Consider the following 22,935-nt stretch of genomic DNA (forward strand, 5'->3'; position numbering starts at 1 on the left):
ATAATCATTACACAGGTGCACCTTGTGCTGGGGACAAGAAAACGGCACTCTAAAATGTTTCGTTTTATCACACAACACAATGCCACAGATGTCTCAAGTTGAGGGAGAGTGCAATTGGCATGCTGACTGCAAGAATATCCACCAGAGCTGTTTCCAGAGAATTTAATGTTTTTTTCTCTACCATAAGCCGCTTCCAATGTCATTTTGTCAGTACATCCACACTGCCTCGAAACCGCAGACCAGGTGTAACCACACCAGCCCAGGACCTGCTTCTTCACCTGCGGGATCATCTGAGACCAGCCACCTGGACAGCTGATGAAACTGTGGGTTTGCACAGCCGAAGAATGTCTGCACTAACTGTCGGAAATCGTCTCAGGGAAGCTCATCTGCATGCTTGTCATCCTCACCAGGGTCTTGACCTAACTGCAGTTCGGCGTCGTAACCGACTTCAGTGGCCACCTTCAATCACCACTGGGACATTGGAGAAGTGTGCTCTTCACGGATTAATTGTGGTTTCAACTGCACCGGACAGATGGCAGACTTGTGGGTGAGCGGTTTGCTTTTGTCAATGTTGTGAACTGAGTGCCCCAATGTGGCAGTGGGGTTATGGTATGGGCAGACATAAGCTACGGACAACTAATACAATTGTATTTTATCGATCACAATTTGAATGCACAGAGATACCGTGATGAGATACTGAGGCCCATTGTGATGCCATTCATCCGCCGCCATCACCTCATGTTTCAGCACGATAATGCATGGCCCCATTTCGCATGGATCTGTACACGATTCCTGGAAGCTGAAAATATCCCAGTTCTTCCACAGCCTGCATACTCACCAGCCATGTCACCCATGAAGCATGTTTGGGTAGCTCTGGATTGACGTGTACGACAGCACGTTCCAGTTCCCGCCATTATCCAGCAACTACACACAGCCATTGAAGGGGAGTGGGACAACATCCCACAATCAACAGCCTGATCAACTCTATGCGAAGATGTGTCGTGCTGCATGAGGGAAATGGTGGTCACCAGATACTGACTAGTTTTCTGATCCACGCCCCTACTTTTTTTTTAAGGTATCTGTGATCAACAGATGCATATGTATTCCCAGTCATGTGAAATCCATAGATTAGGGCCTACAGGAAATATTTCAATTGACTGATTTCCTTATATGAACTGTAACTCAGTAAAATCTTAGAAATTGTTGCATATTGCGTTGATATTTTTGTTCAGTTTAGTTGCATTGATGGTGTGCCAGGCCACCTACACCTTGCTGTGTGATTATGAAACTCTGTTCAAAATCAGGGAAATAAGACCTGTGCAATGTTGTACACTTTCTTTACTTCATAAAGAGCCTAACCTGAGGTATGTAGCTCAAATCGTTCACAATCTATTAATATTTGAAGGTCTGAATGTCTGGCAAATATCGAATCTCAATCCAACTTTACCATGGTTATCTACCAAAGGAGCAAAATGTAACTGTGGTGGAGAGCATGAAGCGTAATCTTTGGAGTGGCTAATTAGGGTGAAAGAGAATGAGGTTGCTCAAATTAGGGCAGTTGAGAGAATCTCCTATAGAGGCTGTCAAAAGAGTAGAAACATCGAGTAGCTTTGAAGGTCCGGCAACAATAGGATCCAGAAATTCTTCATGTTAAGAAAGTGGACTTTGTATCATTTATAGCAATAAATTGAAAGCAAGTCACAAAAGATCAACATAATTGTTTTTGCAGTTTAACTCTTTCTGGGTTTATTTACTCCATGAAGCACTATTTCCTGCGTTCCCACCTTGTCAGGCACCAGAACCTGAGCAGGGTATTTTCGTTTTAAAATGAATGCGTGGGAATGTATGTTTTTGGAAATCTCTTTTTTTGTAGTGTATGGGGATTGATGTTAAATGTCCCTTCCCGTATGGAATTTACTTCTTTTTTTTGTTATCCCCTTCTTCCAGTTGGTAGCGACACAACACATTTTGATTGTAGTTCGCCATAAACCCCAAAGAAGAATGAAGCTGGCTTCATCTCCATCAATTTCTTTGTTTTAATCTACCCAATTGTTGTCAACTTTTATTGTTATTTTTATCTGTCGGCCTATGAGGCAATTCAACTTTTACCTGTGAATGTGTAGCCTACCAGATTAAATTAATCAATAAAACTCACATCTTTCTATCTCAGCTGACTATTGTCAGTCAAGTAAGTACCTTCACAACCTCTACGATTCGCCGATGATAAAGGAGGCGGCGCCATTTTGCGACTGAAAGCCTGCCTGTGAGGAAAATGCGTAGCTAACTTCTTGCGAATTTATACTTTGCGTGTAGTAACATTTGTTTTGGTTGGAGACATTGCTAAAACAAGAATATTGGTTTAGAGAACAAGGAGAAGCTAGCAAATGTTGGCTAACTAGTTTAGCTACGTTCCAGAGTTAGCTAGTTGGATTGCTAGACAAACGCATGCATTTCGTTTTGTTTCAGCCACTGTCATTGGTTTAACGTTAGCTAGCTAACCACGTTGTCTTTATTTATGCCCCACAGCCACACGTACTGAACAATGTACCCCAACTCGTTGACACACTTGGCGCGGGCGAACCCCTTCAGCGCCCCGCTGTTCACGCTACAAAAAGTCGAGGAACCATCACAAAGCCTTGCTGCCGAACATGGACTAAGCAAACGCACGCTGGCCGCCGCTGCAGTGACGGGTAAGCCGAGTGGTGCATGCTAGAAATGCTACCTAGCTGGTTAAGTTAGGCTTTAACCACCTAACGTAAGTTAGATAATATTAGATAATGTAGGCCTACTATAAGGCTGTACTGAATGTGTAGCTTAATTCAGCATAAAGGGGACTGAGCCTTAGAAATACTAGCTATTTTCTTTAGCTTCCTATTCAAATTCTCAAGATTTTTCTGCAGACTTGTAACGTTAGCTAGATAGTAATCATTTGCACTGCCAAAGTTACTGGCCTAAAACACGTTGCCCTTGCCGTGTCCTCTGCAGGGCCCCTGCTGAAAACGAAGTAGTGTCTAAAATGGGTTTGCGCAGAGGCCAAAAGCAAACCAAAAATGGCTTCGAGCACTGTATGCTGCCAGATATTCAGATAAGTTAACATTTATTGGTGTGTAATCACCAGTGACTTCAGTTAGCTATATACGAAGGTAATCACTGATAAGCAGAGTGATAAGACAGTTCACTTCGCGTTCGTTTATAAAACCCATCACACACTGGACGAACGTTAGTGGGTGGCAACATTTGTAACTCAATTATGGTCAGCATTCTAGCTAACGTTATGCCCCTGGCAAAGGTAGTTAATCACCAAGTAAATGCTGCAACAGCCTAGGAGTTCTTAGTTACAAAAAAGTTGACTAACACATAGGGGCCTAATGTCATGGTTGAAATAAGGCTGAGTATAGGGGCTGCACTGTGTGTTATGTTATCGCCTTACCATGTGAGTTTGGAAGTCTCCCAATTACTAAAGGTCTCAAATTATGGACTTGGTGTAGGCCTGTGCTTATTTTACAGCGGCTACCATATACTGACTATCAGTTAGTGATTAATGTGTGGTGTTTGTAATGAAACTTGACACGCTCAAATAGATAAGGCAGATAGGCTACCATTTTACAACCAGTTTATTTACTATTGTCAGATAAGTCTGATTTACAGTTCACTTGAGTCCATGTTGCTAAACGGCATCTTAACGCAGTCATGAAGGTGATTTCGCTCTGTATCCACGTGATTTATCCGCTTAAATAGAATGTGAGGCACCAGTGAAAGGCCCAGTACTAGAAAAAGACACGAGCTGTGTTCGAATATTCATACTAATCGTACTATTTGTGACGTAAATTGAGTATATAGTATTGTAATGAAACAGCAGGGAGCAGGTCTCGAACCCTCGACCTTCTAGCCCGAAGTCCGGCGCGCTATCGACTGTGCCGCAAAAGCATGCTCATGCGGCAGAGTCGATTTCCGCGCTTATAAACCCAGAGTCGTTACAGTATGCTTATTGGATATAGTTCCTATGTCTAAAGTTCCCGGATGTCGTACTACATTCACAAAATACGAAGAATACAAACAGTGGACACATAATGTGCTTTTAGGGCCCATAGTGCAATTCTTCACAAAAATGGGTGTGGCTTCACATCGTTTTCAGATTTGAAGAAAATGGCAGAAAATATGCAGCCGAAGTCCAACGAGCAGATAAAAATTCATTGCGTTAACTAATTATGACAAATGTTGAGCAATGTAATAAAGAAATTACTTTTCAAATAAGTTACCTTACACGTTATGTTGGCTATCAATTTGTTAGCTACACTATCCTTACGAACCACAACATATCATTACAGCAGTATGTTCTGGTATGTTAGCTAGCTACCTAACGTTAGTTGGCCACTAGTACATCAAGCTTGCCAGTATATTAACTATATGCTATCTAACTACCCAAAGTTTATTGACTTGATTATTCCCGTCATTCTTAGCTAAGCAGTATAGTCGTTGTGTTCTCAATGGACATTCGGGTGCATTCGTAAATTCTCTCTGGCTGTCTACTCTGATTTCAGAGCACTTTCGTCTGAGTGTACCAGAGCGCAGAATAACTGATGAATTTACAAACATGCAACACACGTTAAATGTGGCCGTTGTCAGTAAACGTCTGCAAAAAAGCGTATTTAAATCCGTTCTTTTACAGTATACTAAAATGAACTTATAGTATGTAGTATATACACATTAAGTATGTAGTATACGGTATGTTAGTATGGGTATTCGAACACCGCTATGGTCTTCACTCTGAGTTGAACTGAACGTTTCTGATGTCAGGTCTATGCATCAACTACCCTACTAAAGAGTAGGCCTACTATTACAGTGCACACATTTTTTCCCTCTTACATCTGTGAAAGAACCCCAATTCTTTCTTTTCCTCAGAGGGAGACAGTTGTGAGTTTGGCTCCTCACATTATTTAATTATGTGTGGCATCGGTGGGATCCTGAGCTGTGGTACCACACACACAGCTTTGGTGCCCCTTGACCTTGTCAAGTGCAGGTTGCAGGTCTGTTGGCCCGCCAGGGGTTGCATGGCATGGAATGGATATTGTGCTGTGGATTTCACCACAAGACGACATCATCCAAAATAACTGACTTTCACCAAGACTAAGATCTCACAAATAACGGTTTGCAGGAATGGTTTGAGTTACAACTAGTTTGCTGAAATAAATGTAACCCATTATCATTAGGCCTATTTCATTTGCATGTTTGAGCTGGAGACTGTTTAGGTCCTTTGCTCCACTAGGAGCTATAATAAATAAGTCAAAGGGGGTCAAGTGAGCTGTGAACACGCTTAAAACATTAACAGGAGGGAGTGAAGTCTGAGCCTTTCTTAACAGAACTTGAAGGTGCCTTTTATTAATACAATGTCCTTTAATCTATTACCTCAGACTGTTCTTGCCCTTTCTGTGCCCAATCAGCAATTTGATACTGTACCCACATTCATTTAACGGCAGTGACCTTTAGCTTAGCAACAACAGCAGTCAATTTCCAAGCTAGGACAGGACATCCTCCTTATTAAAAACCAGCCTGGAGTTAGATCTACCATACTTGCAGGGAAAGTTTTCTAAATTAATGTTGGTGTCCTGGGCCTGTATTCATAAAGTTTCTCAGAGTAGGATTCCTGATCTAGGATCATGCCCCACGTCCCCCCTCCATGTAATCTTGTATATTATGATCTCAAAGCCAAAACGTATCCTAGATCAGCACTCCTAGGGGGAGGGCTTTATGAATGCAGGCCCTGGTATGAGTACAGGAATAAATCGGAAATATTATGTATTCATGCCTTGTTTTTGATATTACTCACTATCACCTTACAATTAACATGAATTCGTATGTTAATAGCACTCAGAAGTTTCGGGCAGAGATCCACCGCTACAGTTCTTCACCATGTTTTCTATCTGTTGATCCAGACCGGGCCACCAGAAGTGGCTCCTTGCGAGCAGCTTCATTTTGACAATTCCAACATGACCTTCAATGTAGTTGCTGCAAAACCTGATGTTGGCATTTCTGGGGTATCATGACTCTCATTCCCCACATCAAACATCCTTGGTACGTTGTAATTTCGTTTCTCCGCTGGAAATACGGAGTCAGCTCCTTTCTGCCAGTAGCTGGCCATCCTGACATGGTGTAGGTGTATACTTTTGACAAGGTCACATCTTTCCTTGTCTCCTGTTTGATAACTGTGCTTGTGACCGGTAGTGCCTCAAGCTGAGCGGTATGGAAAATGTCCACTGCATCCACACTCCTTTGTCTTTCTCTTGTACACGGCAGTCTGGATAATCCATCTGCATTTGTGTGGAGGGACGACGGCTTAAACTCAATGTCATATATATGACTGGCAAGGAACAAGGCGTATCGCTGTGACCTGGCTACTGTCATTGCCAGAATGCCTTTCTTTGGACTGAAAATGGAAAGCAACGGCTGGTGATCCGTAACCAGTGTGAAACACTTGCCATATAGGTATGCGTGGAATTTCTTGACGCCCCACACTAGCGCCAGTGCTTCTTTGTCGAATTGTGAGTAGTTTTTCTCTGCATCATTCAATGTTCGTGACGCAAATGCAACTAACTGGCCTCTCTGACCCATCTTTCAGTGTGTGTGAAAGGATGGCCCCTAAGCCATAAAGAGACTCATCACAAGCCAACTTCACTGGCAGTTCAGGGTCATAATGCATCAGTACCTTTTCAGATGTGATGAGCCGTTTTGTGTGTGTGTGTGTGTGTGTATGTGTGTGTGTATATATATATATATATATATATATATACTGTGATTGAAGAAGAATTGTTCAGAGATTAAGTTATTAAAGATGTAAGAGCTCCCGAGTGGCGCAGCGGTCTAAGGCACTGCATCTCAGTGTTAGAGGTGTCACTACAGACCCTGGTTCGATTCCAGCATGTATCACAACTGGGCGGGATTGGGAATCCCATAGGGTGGCGCACAATTGGCCCAGCGTCATTAGGGTTTGGCCCGGGATAGGCCGTCATTATAAATAAGAATTTTGTTTTTAACTGACTTGCCTAGTTTAATAAAAATAAAAAAACATTTCTGCACGTTCTACCTGGTTTAAGTTGTTCAAGTTCAGACTTTAAAAAATTTAATTAAATTAAAACTAATTTAGACACCAGAGCATTCAAATCCTCATTTGACCCACCAGTTCAGAATCGCTGGCCTAGAAAACATACTTGACCAAACAGTCTGTCACTTGTTTGCAAGCCTTGGCAGGATTGCTAATGTTGTGGTGTGAGAAATTCCTAGCATGGCTCCCTTTGTTATCTAAGTGCATGGTGTGTTGTCTGTTTGTATTGTGTTCTGTCTGCTCTAGATTCTGATATTAGCTGCGAGTTTGGCTCTATGAAATACTATGCCTTGTGCGGCTTCGGTGGCATCCTCAGCTGTGGGATTACACACACGGCAGTCGTACCCCTCGACCTGGTCAAGTGCCGTCTGCAGGTCTGTATCTCAGCTAATGTCTCTGAGCTGTAATGAGTGTACTGGACTGGAATAATGTATACATTGCGGCGTTGGGGTTAATTCCATTTCTATTCGGGAAGTAAAACTGAAATTCCATTGTAGATTTACCTAATTGAAAAGCAAAAGACATTTGAATTTCAATTTACTTCCTGAATTGTAATGTAATTTGCCCCAACCCTTGTAAAGTGATAAAACATTGAGTGGTATGGCTGGCCCTGTAGTGTTGTGTATTTAGTACATTTTCTTTACAAGGACCTCCAAGTATTATTTCCCCCCTCAAAACCACTACTACTAGTTCACAACCATTAACCATTCTGTTTTTAATGTGTTGTCTAGGTGGACCCAGACAAGTACAAGAGCATCTTCAAGGGCTTCTCCATCACCATAAAGGAGGATGGCATGCGGGGGCTGGCTAAGGGCTGGGCTCCTACTTTCATCGGCTACTCCATGCAGGGTCTCTGCAAGTTTGGCTTCTATGAAATGTTCAAGATCACCTACAGCGACTTTATCGGAGAGGTAAGTCGTTACTAAGTAATTGATGACGATGAAAATAATGATAATGGTTTATTTTGTTTCATTTGCACTATGGTGTAGCCACAGAAAAAAAACACCCGTTCGAACTTCTCATGGGGTTAGATTCAGGATGTTTGTCCGGGGCCATACAAAAAATATGTTGCGGGTATTCGCGGAACCGGATTTGTGAAACACTGCTTTACACTATATAAGTACAAATTGGATGGTGTTAAGATTGGAGGGGTTGAGTGGAGTTGAAGGGCGGGACTAAAAACAAGGTGACTAATGTAAAATATACTGTCTGTAAAATGTATATACAGTGGGGAGAACAAGTATTTGATACACTTCCGATTTTGCAGGTTTTCCTACTTACAAAGCATGTAGAGGTCTGTAATTTTTATCATAGGTACACTTCAACTGTGAGACGGAATCTAAAACAAAAATCCAGAAAATCCTTTTGTATGATTTTTATGTAATTAATTTGCATTTTATTGCATGACATAAGTATTTGATCACCTAGCAACCAGTAGGAATTCCGGCTCTCACAGACCTGTTAGTTTTTCTTTAATAAGAAGCCCTCCTGTTCTCCACTCATTACCTGTATTAACTGCACCTGTTTGAACTCGTTACCTGTGGATCTCTCACAGTTGAAGTGTACCTATGATAAAAATTACAGACCTCTACATGCTTTGTAAGTAGGAAAACCTGCCGATTTTGCAGGTTATCAAATACTTGTTCTCCCCACTGTAGGTTCAGAACTTTTGTGAAACAGCACAGTTAGAAATATATGGCAAATAGAAGATAACAATAACTGTTGTAAAATACATTGTGTCCGTAAAATGTATATAGTATGTACATTGCATTCGGAATGTATTCAGACCCCTTCCCCTTATCCAAATTTTGTTGCGTTACAGCCTTATTCTAAAATGGATTCAATACACACAATACCCCAATAATGACCAAGTGAAAACACATTTTTAGAATTTTTTTGCAAATGTATAATTTAAAAAACATGGTTCTCAGACCCTTTGCTATGAGACTTGAAATTGAGCTCAGGTGCACCCTGTTTCCATTGATCATCCTTGATGTTTTTACAACTTGATTGGAGTCCACCTGTGGTACATTTCAATTGATTGGACATGCTTTGGAAAGGCACACGCCTGTCTATAATAAGGTCCCACAGTTGACAGTGCATGTCAGAGCCAAAACCAAGCCATGAGGTTGAAGGAATTGTCCGTAGAGCTCCGAGACAGGATTGTGTTGAGGCACAGATCTGGGGAAGGGTACCAAAAAATGTCTGCGGCATTGAAGGTCCCCAAGAACACAGTGGCCTCCATTATTCTTAAATGGAAGAAGTTTGGAACTACCAAAACTCTTCCTTGAGCAGTCTAAAAAACCTGATGGAGCTCTGTCAGAGTGACCAGAGTTCCTCTGTGGAGATGGAAGAACATTCCAGAAGGACAGCCATCTCTACAGCACTCCACCAATCAGGCCTTTATGGTAGAGTGACCAGACGGAAGCCACTCCTCATTAAAAGGCACATGACAGCCCGCTTGGAGTTTGCCAAAGGCACCTAAATGAGTCTCAGACCATTAAAAACAGGATTCTCTTGTCTGATGAAACCAAGATTGAATGCCAAGCGTCCCTTCTGGAGGAAATCTGGCACCATCCCTACAGTGAAGCGTGGTGGCAGCATCGTGCTGTGGGGATGTTTTTCACCCGCAGGGACTGGGAGACTAGTCAGGATCGAGGAGAAATATGAACGGAGCTGCAAAGTACAGAGATACTTGATGAGAACCTGCTCAAGACCTCAGACTGGGGGCGATGGTTCACCTTCCAACAGGACAATGACCCTGAGCACACAGCCAAGACAACGCAGGAGTGGCTTCGGGACAAGTCTCTGAATGTCCTTTAGTGGATCAGCCAAAGCACGGATTTGAACCCAATCGAACATCTCTGGAGAGACCTGAAAATAGCAGTGCAGTGACACTCCCCATCCAACCTGACAGAACTTGAGAGGATCTGCAGAGAAAAATGGGAGAAACTCCCCAAATACAGGTATGCCAAGTTTGTAGCATCATACCCAAGAAGACTCGGAGCTGCCAAAGTTGTTTCAACAAAGTACTGAGTAAAGGGTATGAATATTTATGTAAATGTCATATTTCCGTCATATTTTTTTTTTGTTCGAAAAATGTCAACCTGTTTTTGCTTTGTCATTATAGGGTTTTGTGTGTAGATAGATGGGGGGGGGGGAGAAGTGTAATTATTTTTAGAATATGGCTGTAACGAAATGTGGAAAAAGTCAAGGGGTCTGAATACTTTCCGAATGCAGTGTATAAGCTGGAAGTAGAAGCCTATGTGTTTTAGTTCACTCCAATTAGAGGAAGGGTTAGGATGAAATAATAAAGGAAAATAAATGTAAAAAATATTTTATTTTGCAAAACAGTATGGGGGGTTGGAAACAATGCAGACGATTAAATTGTAGCTTCCATATTAAATCTGATCTGCCCCGTAATTGTTTTATAATAACTGCTCTGCCAATGTGTAGTACCCACTTGGGTGATGCCCTGACATCTGCTTGCACCAGAAATCCCACCACACATCTGTAATTGTCAGAGTAGTAGTTCTCATCACTACGGGCCTCTGCTGTCTCCGCAATCCTCTCGCTGCACTTCTCCTCAACCTCACGCTGTTGAAGTCGATGTTACCATTCAAACCAAAACAGTTCCCAGTTTCAGCTAATTCATTAATACTGAAATAAGGTTTTTATCAGTGGAACAAAGGCTCCATCTCAATTATTTTTTCTGTGATTCATCTCATCCTATCCTTGACACCAACTGTATCAGACCTTTTAATAATACGCTTTGAAAAAGGCGAGGAGAGAGAATGCAAGGCAATCAAGTAAAGATGAATTGAGAAAGAACTGAAGAATAGTTGTTCATCTCCTCCCATTTTGACAACTCATTATGATTTACATTGTGTCTAGGGATGTACACTTAGTCTTCACCTCCTAACCTCCCAGTCTGCCTTCCCCAGGAAAACACCTATCTGTGGAGGACCTCCCTCTACCTGGCTGCGTCTGCCAGTGCTGAGTTCTTTGCTGACATCGCCCTGGCCCCTATGGAGGCGTGTAAAGTACGTATCCAGACCTGCCCCGGCTACGCCAGCAACCTCAGACAGTGTGCCCCCAAGATGTTCGCAGAGGAGGGCCTCTGGGCGTGAGTATCCCAACTAAATCAGCCGGTCACATTTCACTACCTCCTGCTTAGCCGTAACCCTTTGATGTTGGTCTGGATTTGTATAATCAGTGAAGTACTATACTGAACAAAAATATAAATGCAACATGCAACAATTTTCTAAGATTTCACTGAGTTACAGTTCATATAAGGAAATCAATCAGATTAAATAAATTACGGCCTAATCTATGGATTTCACATGACTGGGCAGGGGCTGAACCATAGGCCCACCCACTTAGGAGCCCGGCTCAGCCAATCAGAATGGGTTTTTCACCACAAAAGGGCATTATTACAGACCGAAACACTCCTCGGTTTCATCACCTGTCTGGGTGACTGGTCGCCGATGATCCCGCAGGTGAAGAAGCTGAAGCTGGAGGTCCTGGGCTGGTGTGGTTACACATGGTCTGTGGTTATGAGGCCTATTGGACGTACTACAAAATTCTCTAAAACGATGTTGGAGGCTGCTTAATATAGTTCCAAATTAGGATTAATTCTGGAAATGTCAATAAAACCAACAAGTCACTAATTTGCTCCACCTCTTCCTCTGTCCCCTCTAGTTTCTACAAGGGTGTGGTACCTCTGTGGATGAGGCAGATCCCCTACACCATGATGAAGTTTGCCTGCTTTGAGAGGACCGTAGAGCTGCTGTACAAACATGTGGTCCCCAAGCCCCGTGCTGAATGCTCCAAGTCTGAACAGCTGGTCGTCACCTTCGTGGCTGGATATATCGGTGAGTCCACAATGCTGGATAGAAGTTTATTGAAATTGGTAGATGAATAGGTATGTTAACCTCTAACGAGTCACCCTCCCGAATCCGGGATCCTCCTCATCAAAATAGCTGACTAGCCTAGCGCGACAGGGATATCATATAATATAATTTCATGAAATCACAAGTCCAATACAGCAAATGAAAGATAAACATCTTGTGAATCCAGCCATCATTTCCGATTTTTAAAATGTTTTACAGCGAAAACACAATATATATTTATATTAGCTCACCACAATAGCCAAACACACAACGCCATTTATTCACCGCCAAAATAGCTTTCACAAAACCCACAAATAGAGAGAATTAATCACTAAACTTTGAACAACTTCATCAGATGACAGTCTTATAACATCATGTTATACAATACATTTATGTTTTGTTCAAAAATGTGCATATTTAGAGCTACAAATCGTGGTTTTACATTGTGAATACGTAGCCACAATGCACCAAATTGTCCGGCGATATTTTGGACAGTCACCTAATCTAACCAAAGAACTCATCATAAACTTTACTAAAAAATACATGTTGTACAGCAAATGAAAGATATACACTGGTTCTTAATGCAACCGCTGTGTTAGATTTAAAAAAAATAACTTTAGTACAGCATGCAATATTGTGAGACAGCGCCCTACAATTCTCCGCCTTGTTGGAGCCAACATAAAACACAAAAATACGAAATAACATCATAAATATTCTCTTACCTTTGTTGATCTTCCATCTGAATGTTGTTCAAGGAGTCCTAGTTCCAGAATAAATCGTTGTTTTGTTTTAGAATGTCCATTTCTTCGGTTGAATTAGCAACTTTGGCTAGCCATGTGGAGGGCACATGTCCAAGAAATCTTTGCGCACTGAACGAAAAATTCCAAAAGTCCCAATAAACGTTGAATAAACTGGTCAAACTCGGTTGGAAAATCCTACTTTATGATGTTTTTCTCATATGTATCCAATAAAATCAGAGCCGGGGCATTTCGTCGTATAAACCGAACGCATTTCAGAAGACAATGTGGGGTTTCCTGGTGTGCAGTTGCATACTGTCAATAGAGCGGACCTGTCACTCCAAAAGCTCTCATTCGGTCTCAGATCAAGACATTCTACTGCCTGTTGACATCTAGTGGAAGGCGTATGAAGTGCATACAGATCCATAAATATAAGCCAGTTGAATAGGCAGGCCCTGACACAGAGCCCCATTTTCAGAATTTTCCCTTCCTGTTTGGAAGTTTGCTGCCAAATGAGTTCTGTTTTACTCACAGATATAATTCAAACAGTTTTAGAAACTTCAGTGTTTTCTATCCAATAGTAATAATAATATGCATATTGTATGATCTAGAACAGAGTACGAGGCCGTTTAATTTGGGCACGATTTTTTTCAAAGTGAAAACAGCGCCCCCCCTATTAAGAAGAAGTTAACAGATTTACAACCATATAGGTCAGGGATGGGCAGAAACATTGGTGGGGGCCACAAAACTCAACATGAGGAGCCATACTGGCTTGTGTCTGCTTACCCACACATGCAGTCAGAGCCTGCCCTAGCCTTTTGGGGGCCCTAAGCAAAATGTTGTTGGGAGGGGCCAACAAAATCCCAAACCAAGTCACGAACTCTGATACCTCCTGCGCCTTAACCTGTTTCTTCCTGTTTTATTTTGTTCATTGGGGTGGCAGGTAGCCAGAGGTTAGAGTGTTGGGCCAGTAACTGAAATGTTTCTGGATTGAATCCCTGAGCTGACAAGGTAAAAAATCTGTCGTTCTGCCCCTGAACAAGACAGTTAACCCACTGTTCCCCGGTAGGCCGTCATTCTAAATAAGAATTTGTTCTTAACTGACTTGCCTAGTTAAAGGTGTAAAAAAATGTTTTTATAATTTAAGTGTCAATCTGGAGTTCCAATGCGGCAATTGTTTGCTAGTGGAGGATTACGGGATAAGGTGGCTATCCTTGGCAAGCAAATCTCAATTATGTGCAAATTTATTGGGATAACGCAAATTGGAACTTACTCGTTCTCAACTCCTGTGGCTGGACGCCGCTCGGGCCTGATGGATGTTTCCCCGGCTTGTCATCTGGCACTATCCGAATGGACTTTGCTACCTGGAACTTGCCTGCCAAGGAAATAATTTCCATTTGCTTCTCCTCCTCCATCTTGTAGTGGAGTACATGTAGAACAGCAAGAGGATTGTTCCAATCAGTGCTGGTCCCATGTCACAAGTCGTGGAAACCGAAGGCAGCGGCATGCTGCTAAGAGGACTGATGTATCTGTGATTCGGAGCAGATTGACATAAGGATAACTTTGCCGCACTGGTGCCTGAACTACCTGTCCTTTCATCGCTGGGACTGCTGTGCTGACTCCAACTATGCTGACTCCAGCAGTGGCTTCGTAGTCGAGTTTTGCTCCTTTCCTTTGCTCCTTTCCTTCTCTCTGGATTTCTCCGCCACGTTGGAGTCAACAGAAATACGAAATGACAGCATAAATATTCCCTTACCTTTGAACTTTCATTAGAATGCAGTGCCAGGAATCCTAGTTCCACAATAAATCGTTGTTTTGTTCGATAATGTCCATTACTAGTGTCCAAACGCTGGTGCCAGTCCAGGCGAACTCGGATGAAAACTTAAAGTTATATTCCAGGTCGAATAAACTGGTCAAATTTAGTAGAGAATCGCCTCCCGGGTGGCGCAGTGGTCTAGGGCACTGCATCGCAGTGCTAACTGCGCCACCAGAGTCTCTGGGTTCGCGCCCAGGCTCTGTCGCAGCCGGCCGCGACCGGGAGGTCCGTGGGGCGACGCACAATTGGCATAGCGTCGTCCGGGTTAGGGAGGGTTTGGCCGGTAGGGATATCCTTGTCTCATCGCGCTCCAGCGACTCCTGTGGCGGGCCGGGTACACGGTGTTTCCTCCGACACATTGGTGCGGCTGGCTTCCGGGTTGGAGGCGCGCTGTGTTAAGAAGCAGTGCGGCTTGGTTGGGTTGTGCTTCGGAGGACGCATGGCTTTCGACCTTCGTCTCTCCCGAGCCCGTACGGGAGTTGTAGCGATGAGCCAAGATAGTAATTACTAGCGATTGGATACCACGAAAATTGGGGAGAAAATGGGATAAAAAAAGAAAAGAAAAAAAAATCTTCTATTGGCATGAGTATCAAATTTAGGCATGACATGCCAGCAACAAATGCTGCCACTACACATCCAAGTATAACTGATCAAATTATGAAAGTTGAGCATTGTAATTTCAATTCCGTAAAGTGTGTGTGGAAGAAGTGAAAATTGTCTATCAACAATGACAAAGTCAACGACAGTCTGACAACTTGGATGGAAAATTACTGAGGATAATAGTAGGCCTGGAGGGAAGCAAAAGTAATTCCGCTAACCAAGAATAGTAAAGCCTTCTCTTACTGGCTCAAATAGCCAACCAATCAGCCTGTTACCAACCCTTAGTAAAATTGTTTGACCAGATACTATTTTACTGTAAACAAATTGACAACAGACTTTCAGCATGCTTATTAGCAAGGACATTTAACAAGCACGGCACTTATACAAATTACTGATGATTGGCTGAGAGAAATTGATGATAAAAAGATGGGGAGAAGTCTGTCCATATTAAAGCACTGCTCTGCCTTTTTAACAACACTATCAACAAGGCATGTCCTACAGGCTCTAGTTTTGTCACACCTGGACTACTGTTCAGTCGTGTGGTCAGCTGCCAGAGAGTCCTCGGAAAATTACAATTGGTCGGAACAGGGCAGCACGGCTGGTCCTTATATGTACACGGAGAGCTAACATTAATAACATGCATGTACATCTCTCATGGCTTAAAGTGGAGGAGAGATTGACTTCATCAATACATTTTGTAAATATTGACATGCTGACTGCACCGAGGTGTCTGTCTGAACTACTAGCACACAGCTCGGACACCCATGCATACCCCACAAAACATGCCACCAAAAGGTCTTCACAATCGTGAAGAACAGACTGAGAGGCACACAGTACTACTTGGAACTCTATTCCACATCAGGTAACTGATGCAAGCAGTAGAATTAGATATAAAAAATACACCTTATGGAACAGCGGAAACTGAAGAAAAACACACGACTCTACACATGGTATTGTAAATATGTGATAGTGGAGTAGTGGCCTGAGGGAACACACTAAATGTATTGGGTAAAGTGTTATGAAATGTGATGTCATTTAAAAAAAATTGTATTTAACTGCCTTAATGTTGTACTCCAGGAAGAGTAACAGCAGCTAATGGAGATCCTTAATATATACAAATACCTTGTGAGCAAAATGTTTTAGCGGTGAAAATTGAGTAAAAATAAAATGTTTTTGTTTAAGAGTTAAGTTCTTGCAATTCTACACATTTTTGCCATGGAGCAGAGAGACATTTGCAGTTTTACAGCTACAGTGCATTCAGAAAGTATTCAGACCCTTGACTTTTTCCACTTTAAAAAAAAGTTACAGCTGTATTCTAAAATTGATTAAATAGTTTTCCTCATCATTCTACACACAATACCCCATAATAACAGACATTTTTGCAAATGTATTAAAAATCAACCTTATTTATGTAAGTTTTCAGACCCTTCACTCAGTACTTTATTGAAGCACCTTTGGCAGCGATTACAGCCTTGAGTCTTGAGTATGATGCTACAAGCTTGGGATACCTGTATTTGGAGTTTCTCACATTCTTCTCTGCAGATCCTCTTAAGCTCTGTCAGGTTGGATGGGGAGCATTGCTCCACTCAGGGTCCCGAGTGGCGCAGTGGTCTAGGACACTGCATCTCAGTGCAAGAGGTGTCACTGCAGTACCTGGTTCGAATCCAGGCTGTATCACATCCGGCCGCGATTGGGAGTCCCATAGGGCGGCGCACAATTGGCCCAGGTTTGGCCTGGATAGGCATCATTGTAAATAAGAATTTGTTCTTAACTGACTTGCCTAGATAAATAAAGGTTCAATTATTATTATTTTTTAAATAATTCAGGTCTCTCCAGAGATGTTCGATCGGGTTCAAGTCCGTGCTCTGTCTGGGGCACTCAAGAACATTCAGACACTTGTCTCAAAGCCAGCAGGTTCTCATCAAGGATCTCTGTTTTTTGCTCCATTCATCTTTCCCCTTGATCCTGACTAGTCTCCTAGTCCCTGCTGCTGAATAACATTCCCACAGCATGATGCTACCACCACAATGCTTCACCGTAGGGATGGTGCCAGGTTTCCTCCAGACGTGACACTTGGCATTCAGGCCAAAGAGTTCAATCATGGTTTAATCAGACCAGAGAATCTTGTTTCTCATGGTGAGAGTTCTTTTGATGCCTTTTGGCAAACTCCAAGCAGGCTGTCGTGTTTTTTAACTGAGTGGCTTCCGTCTGGCCACTCTACCATAAAGGCCTGATTGGTGGAGTGTTGCAGAGATGGTTGGTCTTCTGGAAGGTTCGCCCATCTCCTCAGAGGATCTCTGGAGCTCTGTTAGATTGACCATCGGGTTCTTGCTCACCTCCCTGATCAAGGCCCTTCTCCCCGATTGCTCAGTTTGGCCGGGTGGCCAGCTCTAGGAAAAGTCTTGGTGGTTCCAAACTTCTTCCATTTTTAAAAATGGAGGCCACTTCTTTGGGACCTTCAATGCTGCATACCTTTTTTGGTACCCTTCTCCAGATCTGTGCCTCGACACAATCCTGTCTCGGAGCTGTACGGATAATTCCTCCGACCTCATGGCTTGGTTTTTGTTCTGACATGCACTGTCAACTGTGGAAACCGTTTTATATAGATCGGTGTGTGTGTGTGCGCCTTACCAAATCATGTCCAATCAATTGAATTTACCACAGGTGGACACCAATGAAGTTGTAGAAACATCTCAAGGATGTAAACAGGATGAACCCGAGCTCAATTTTGAGTCTCATAGCAAAGGGTCTGAATATTTCTGTTTTGTGTTAATACATTTGCACACAAATAACCTGTTTTTGCTTCGTCGTTATGGGGTGTGTGTGTAGATTGAGATGTTTTATTTAATACATTTTAGAATAAGGCTGTAACTTAGCAAAATATGGAAGAAGTCAAGGGGTCTGAATAATTTCCCGACTGCATTGTAGGTGGATGAACTGCATTTAAAATCATTGAGGATATGGTAATAAAAAAATTCAGGCCACATTAAATCGCTTAGCAGGCCATATTTGGCTGTATGTTTGAGACTTCTGCCCTAGTCAAAATCAAGATTTTCTATGTTGTCTTGATCACATCCCTGGTGTTTGTTCTCTCCCCTTCAGCCGGTGTGTTCTGTGCCATTGTGTCTCACCCTGCTGACTCTGTGGTGTCTGTACTGAACAAGGAGAGTGGCAGCAGTGCCATCGGAGTACTCAAGAAGCTCGGACCCAAGGGTGAGTACTGGATTCTTTCCAGAAGTTGCCCATATCCTATTGCCCATTCTAGACTGTTTTTAGAATGCCAATTCTCAACTGGTGGGTTGCGACCCAAATGGCGGTTTTGAATGGGTGTCTGATTTTTAAATATAATGGAAAAAATACTCATCTGAATATAAATGACTAAAACCAGGTAGAACGTTTTTAGAAATGATAATGAACCTAACTTTTTGAATAATTTCATCCCTGAACAATTTTTCTTCAATCCCAGTATTTTTAATATGGAGCTATTAGCGCTGTTTAGTTGATTTTGTGGTCGCAAACCAGTAAGCTTATTAACATTCTTAATCAATAATATGGGCAAAATTGAATTATTGACAATGAAAAAGGTGGGAATGTTTTTCCTTTGTCATATTGTTGTCACATTTACTATCATGGCATAAAAATACATAAATCCAGATTGTGTTATGGCCTTTTTTCGCAATGCAAATATTGGGTTGCGACAGACAACCTGGTTGAATTTGGGTCCTGAGGCACAACCAGTTAAGAACCACTGGTTTAGAATGTAGATTGATGGTGTTAACTTCACAGTAAATACACTGAGGTTTCCAACACACTCCTTAGATCTCTGAGGGCTGATTGCAGCTCCAGCCCAGATACCCCCAGCAGCTTTCTGGCTGGACAGTTGGAGGTGCTTGAGTCATTGGCATGTGCGAACAGTCTACCTACTCCCCAGCCCATTACCTGCACTGGCAGCCTTGCTGGAATACTACCAGTGCAGACAGGCTGGGGAGCAGACATGCAATACCTATTACCACCTGTCTCAGAGTAACCATCATTAGTTGTTGACCTTTCATATTTTAAATGGTGTAATGGGATATTAAAATATCAATTTGATCGGAGTTTAAACAGTTTGCCTTTTAATTCTCTTGCTCTTTCTTCCCTCCGTTTGTCCTTCCTTCTCAGGTGTGTGGAAGGGTCTGGTGGCCCGTATCATCATGATCGGTACCCTGACCGCCCTGCAGTGGTTCATCTACGACTCTGTGAAGGTCTACTTCCGCCTGCCCCGTCCCCCTCCCCCAGAGATGCCCGAGTCCCTCAAGAAGAAGCTGGGCCTCACCGAGTAACGAAACAAATAGCAATTCAAAATGGCGGCCTTATCAACAGCCATATAAGATGTAAGACAGCGGCCTTATCAAACACATCCTTCAGTTAACAACCGCCTAGCACACCGCTCTCTCTACCTGCTATAGTCATAGCTGTCCTGCCTGTAGCCCACCTACCCTGGGCTGGGCTACTGATCAGCAGGCTTGGGGTTGATTCAATTTTAATTTCTTGTCAGTTCTAGAAGTAAATTTTAAATGCACATTTTCTTAATTGAATGCAAGGTAATTGGAATTTCAGTTTACTTCCTGAACTTCCTGAAATGTAATTATCCCCAGCCCAACTGGTCATTGGTAATGACACATTAGGCATACTTAAAGATAAGAGGGAAGATGGTTCCCCCCTGTGGGGGTATAGAGGAAAGACTACGACATGAATGCAATCAGGTTTTAACACCCCACCATAGTTGGTTAATGTTCTAATAAATGTGGAAACAACAGTGTTTTGTCTTGTTTTTCAAGGATTGTGGCTGATAAGGAAGGTAATGTTTTGATTCCACTTTAGATATCTCTTTAGAGACTGACCATTGCCAGTAGTTGTGATTTTAGTTATGTTTTAAATATGGGGCTGTGATAACTTTCAACAGTCAGATTTTTTGCGCCGTCACCTAAAACTACATATTTATAGGGTTGGGTGGTATCTAGATTTTCATTCGCTTTGTGTACCATACCGGGGTATACAGTATTACCAGAAGTGCGCACAAGGGGTTCCATTTTTAATTGCACAAAACAACTTGGACAACTGGGATCTTGATCCAGGAGGGGATTGAATCCTTCAGAAAGATGAGTCCCTAGACAAATCCGTTGACTCCTTCTGCACTTATTGTAAAAGGCTTGACAGGTGAAAACTGGTGGAAGTTCATCATTGGGGTGGGTTTTCAGATCAGTACAGATAAAGAGGTAAGGACAGCATTTTGGTATTTGAAAGAGTGTCTCATGGTGAAGTACTCAAACAGCTGACATGTCAGGTCACCCATTACAGAGGCAATACACTTCCTGTGGGGGATGGAAGTTTAGGGCTTAGAGTTGATTACCTGCACTCAGGAGGCAGCAGGCAGACAAGGAGAAAGGACTAGGAGACAGAAGACGACAAGCCAAGGGTAAGACTTCATGTAAATATACTTTCATTTAGATTTTGGAGCAAGTGAAAGAGCAGTGGTGACCAGTGTCTGATTTTGGGGTGTCAAGTATGCGAAGCATGCACTATTAACCTATGATGGTGTGCAATACCCATCTGTACATGGGCTACCTGAGCCTATATGATGCACTGCTGCAATTTCAATCAGCCTATTGACCCTGGATATTTAGGCTATTAGTTGATTAATCGTGGTATCCTGTATTAAGGCCTTGTGATGTCATTGATTGGCAAGAAAAAGGCTAATACAGAACGACTGGTAAAAAGCAACAGGAACATGTATTTTTAAGTGTGAACACAGTACACAGGGTGTTATGTGAGGTGTAACTAACTTAAGTCTACTTAATTGCAGTGGTGGAAAGAGTACCCAATTGTCATACTTGAGTAAAAGTAAAGATACCTTAATAGAACATTTCTCAAGTAAAAGTGAAATTCACCCAGTAATTTACTACTTGAGTAAAAGTATTTGGTTTTAAATATACTTAAGTATCAAAAGTAAATGTAATTTCTAAAATATTGAAAAAGTATAAATCATTTAAAATTCCCTATATTAAACCAGAAGGCAGCATTTTCTTGTTTTTTAAATTTAGATAGCCAGTGGCACACAAACACTTAGACATAATTTACAAACTAAGCATTTGTGTTTAGTGAGTGCCACATCAGAGGCAAAAGGGATGACCAGGGATGTTCTCTTGATAAGTGCATGAATTTGACCATTTTCCTGACCTGCTAGTAACAAGTACTTTTGTGTGTCAGGGAAAATGTATGGAGTAAAAAGTACGTAATTTTCTTTAGGAATGTAGTGAAGTAAAAGTTGTCAAATACAGATTCTGCAAAAAACTACTTAGTACTTCAAAATACTTTTACTTAAGTACTTTACCGCACTGCTTAATTGTCGCATCTATCTCTTTGGCGACAGCTTCCGCTTTAAATCCAGCCTGGGACAAAGCCGTCACGTACTGACGAGCAACCAGAGTCCCACGCAGTGCATTCTCTGAGACAGGGCAATTTTTATCAAGGAAAATGGATGTGTGTACTGAAGATGTTTTCCTTCAAATTAGTTTTGAATGTTATGGACGATTAGTGTATCGTGCTTTATAAAACTGTGGTGATTATTAATAGACTAAAGCCTATTTATTATAAACCCAGATGAAATCGGGTTTACTGAAATATTTGTGTTAGGCCTAAATAAAATTCGCATCGCATTCTAGAATTTTTTTGCCTGTCCAAACAAAAATACTTTTAAGATTGTGTATAAAGTTTATGATTCAAATATGTACTCGCGCCTCGTCATATTCTTTGGATATCTATTTAAAGTTATGCGTCTCTGCCAATGTATTTTATCTACGATGTCGTCTACCCTCGGCCATATTGTCTATTTAGCAGATTGAGCGATGATGGAATGACTGTCTGTCTACTTTGCGAAAGTGGGACTGTTTTGAAATTGAATGTGTTGGCGACGTGCCATGCCCAAGAGATTATGGATTGCGCAAATTTAACGGTGGTCGTCCCATCTCATTCATCTGACTATTGTATTGGCCTGCCCTGTATCATCTTTACGGCATGGACAATTATATTTGTTTTTCTAGTAATCCAAAATATTATAATTGAAACAATGCATTGTTCATGGCCTACACGGATGACCTTGCCAAACGGATAAGGATCAAGCGAATTATCGCTCAATGTATTTATGCACACCGTGGCTGGAGGACGATGTCATTCAACATTCACTTGCAATAGATGAACAATTTTGCGGCACTACCCTGTACTTTATTCTTTCCACCTTGACTTCACCATTATGGCATTTGAGGAATAAAACTGTATTTCAACCATTGACCCATAATGTCTTTGCATGACTTAAAAAAGAAGTTACTCCTAACTCATTGGCCATATTGCTGCAGCTATCATCCCGAGAAAGAATGATGTTGGTAACACTGCCTAGGAATTAAAACCCTCTTCATAACACATTATGCGCTATGCATAATGGGCAGTGTTTAGCACTGCCCATATACTGGATACATATCGTCTATAGTCATCAGAGAAGCAGGACAAGTGCACCAGATGGAGCCTGTGACATTACAGGATTACAGGATAACTCCTTTAACAGTCTGCAGTCAAATTTGGCATCCGATTAGCAGAGCCTTCACCAGGCCGTTGGAGCACAGGGAGGAGAGGAAGAGCTGCAGCAAACTACAGTAGAACTCTGTGCCGTCACTGTGGCGCTTTTTGTAGTGCACCCTCGTTTTGGGCCTGTGTCACATGCACTGATTGTAGTGCCGCAGCTCACCCATCTGATTC

The 22,935-nt window shown here is 42.1% G+C and overlaps 1 protein-coding gene and 1 non-coding gene across 3 annotated transcripts; both read left to right on the forward strand.

Moving 5' to 3' along the window:
- The first annotated feature begins 2,178 nt into the window (after positions 1 to 2,178).
- LOC120054174 (phosphate carrier protein, mitochondrial-like) lies at positions 2,179 to 19,945 on the forward strand. Of its 2 annotated transcripts, none has more exons than XM_039001616.1 (8): positions 2,179 to 2,263; positions 2,527 to 2,690; positions 7,346 to 7,473; positions 7,831 to 8,010; positions 11,044 to 11,225; positions 11,801 to 11,973; positions 18,247 to 18,357; positions 19,306 to 19,945. In XM_039001616.1, the coding sequence occupies exons 2-8, from the start codon at positions 2,543 to 2,545 to the stop codon at positions 19,464 to 19,466; spliced, it is 1,083 nt and encodes a 360-aa protein (XP_038857544.1). In that variant the 5' UTR covers positions 2,179 to 2,263; positions 2,527 to 2,542; the 3' UTR covers positions 19,467 to 19,945. The 2 variants fall into 2 exon arrangements, with proteins under 2 accessions (XP_038857544.1, XP_038857546.1); XM_039001618.1 differs by lacking the exon at positions 2,179 to 2,263 and adding an exon at positions 2,291 to 2,307.
- Positions 18,950 to 19,141, forward strand: LOC120054231. Its single transcript, XR_005477601.1, has one exon. It is a non-coding gene; the product is annotated as a small nucleolar RNA SNORA53 (small nucleolar RNA).
- Positions 19,946 to 22,935: the final 2,990 nt, after the last annotated feature.

This window comes from Salvelinus namaycush, chromosome 9 (assembly GCF_016432855.1).
Source record: "Salvelinus namaycush isolate Seneca chromosome 9, SaNama_1.0, whole genome shotgun sequence".
Classification (NCBI taxonomy): Eukaryota; Metazoa; Chordata; class Actinopteri; order Salmoniformes; family Salmonidae; genus Salvelinus; species Salvelinus namaycush.

Excerpts from the sequence above, each read along its gene's own strand:
- LOC120054174 (XM_039001616.1), top strand. The coding sequence starts at position 2,543 with ATGTACCCCAACTCGTTGACACACTTGGCGCGGGCGAACCCCTTCAGC. Across the intron at positions 11,226-11,800 it reads GCAGAGGAGGGCCTCTGGGC|TTTCTACAAGGGTGTGGTAC; the intron begins GTGAGTATCCCA and ends TGTCCCCTCTAG. Across the intron at positions 11,974-18,246 it reads CTTCGTGGCTGGATATATCG|CCGGTGTGTTCTGTGCCATT; the intron begins GTGAGTCCACAA and ends TCTCCCCTTCAG.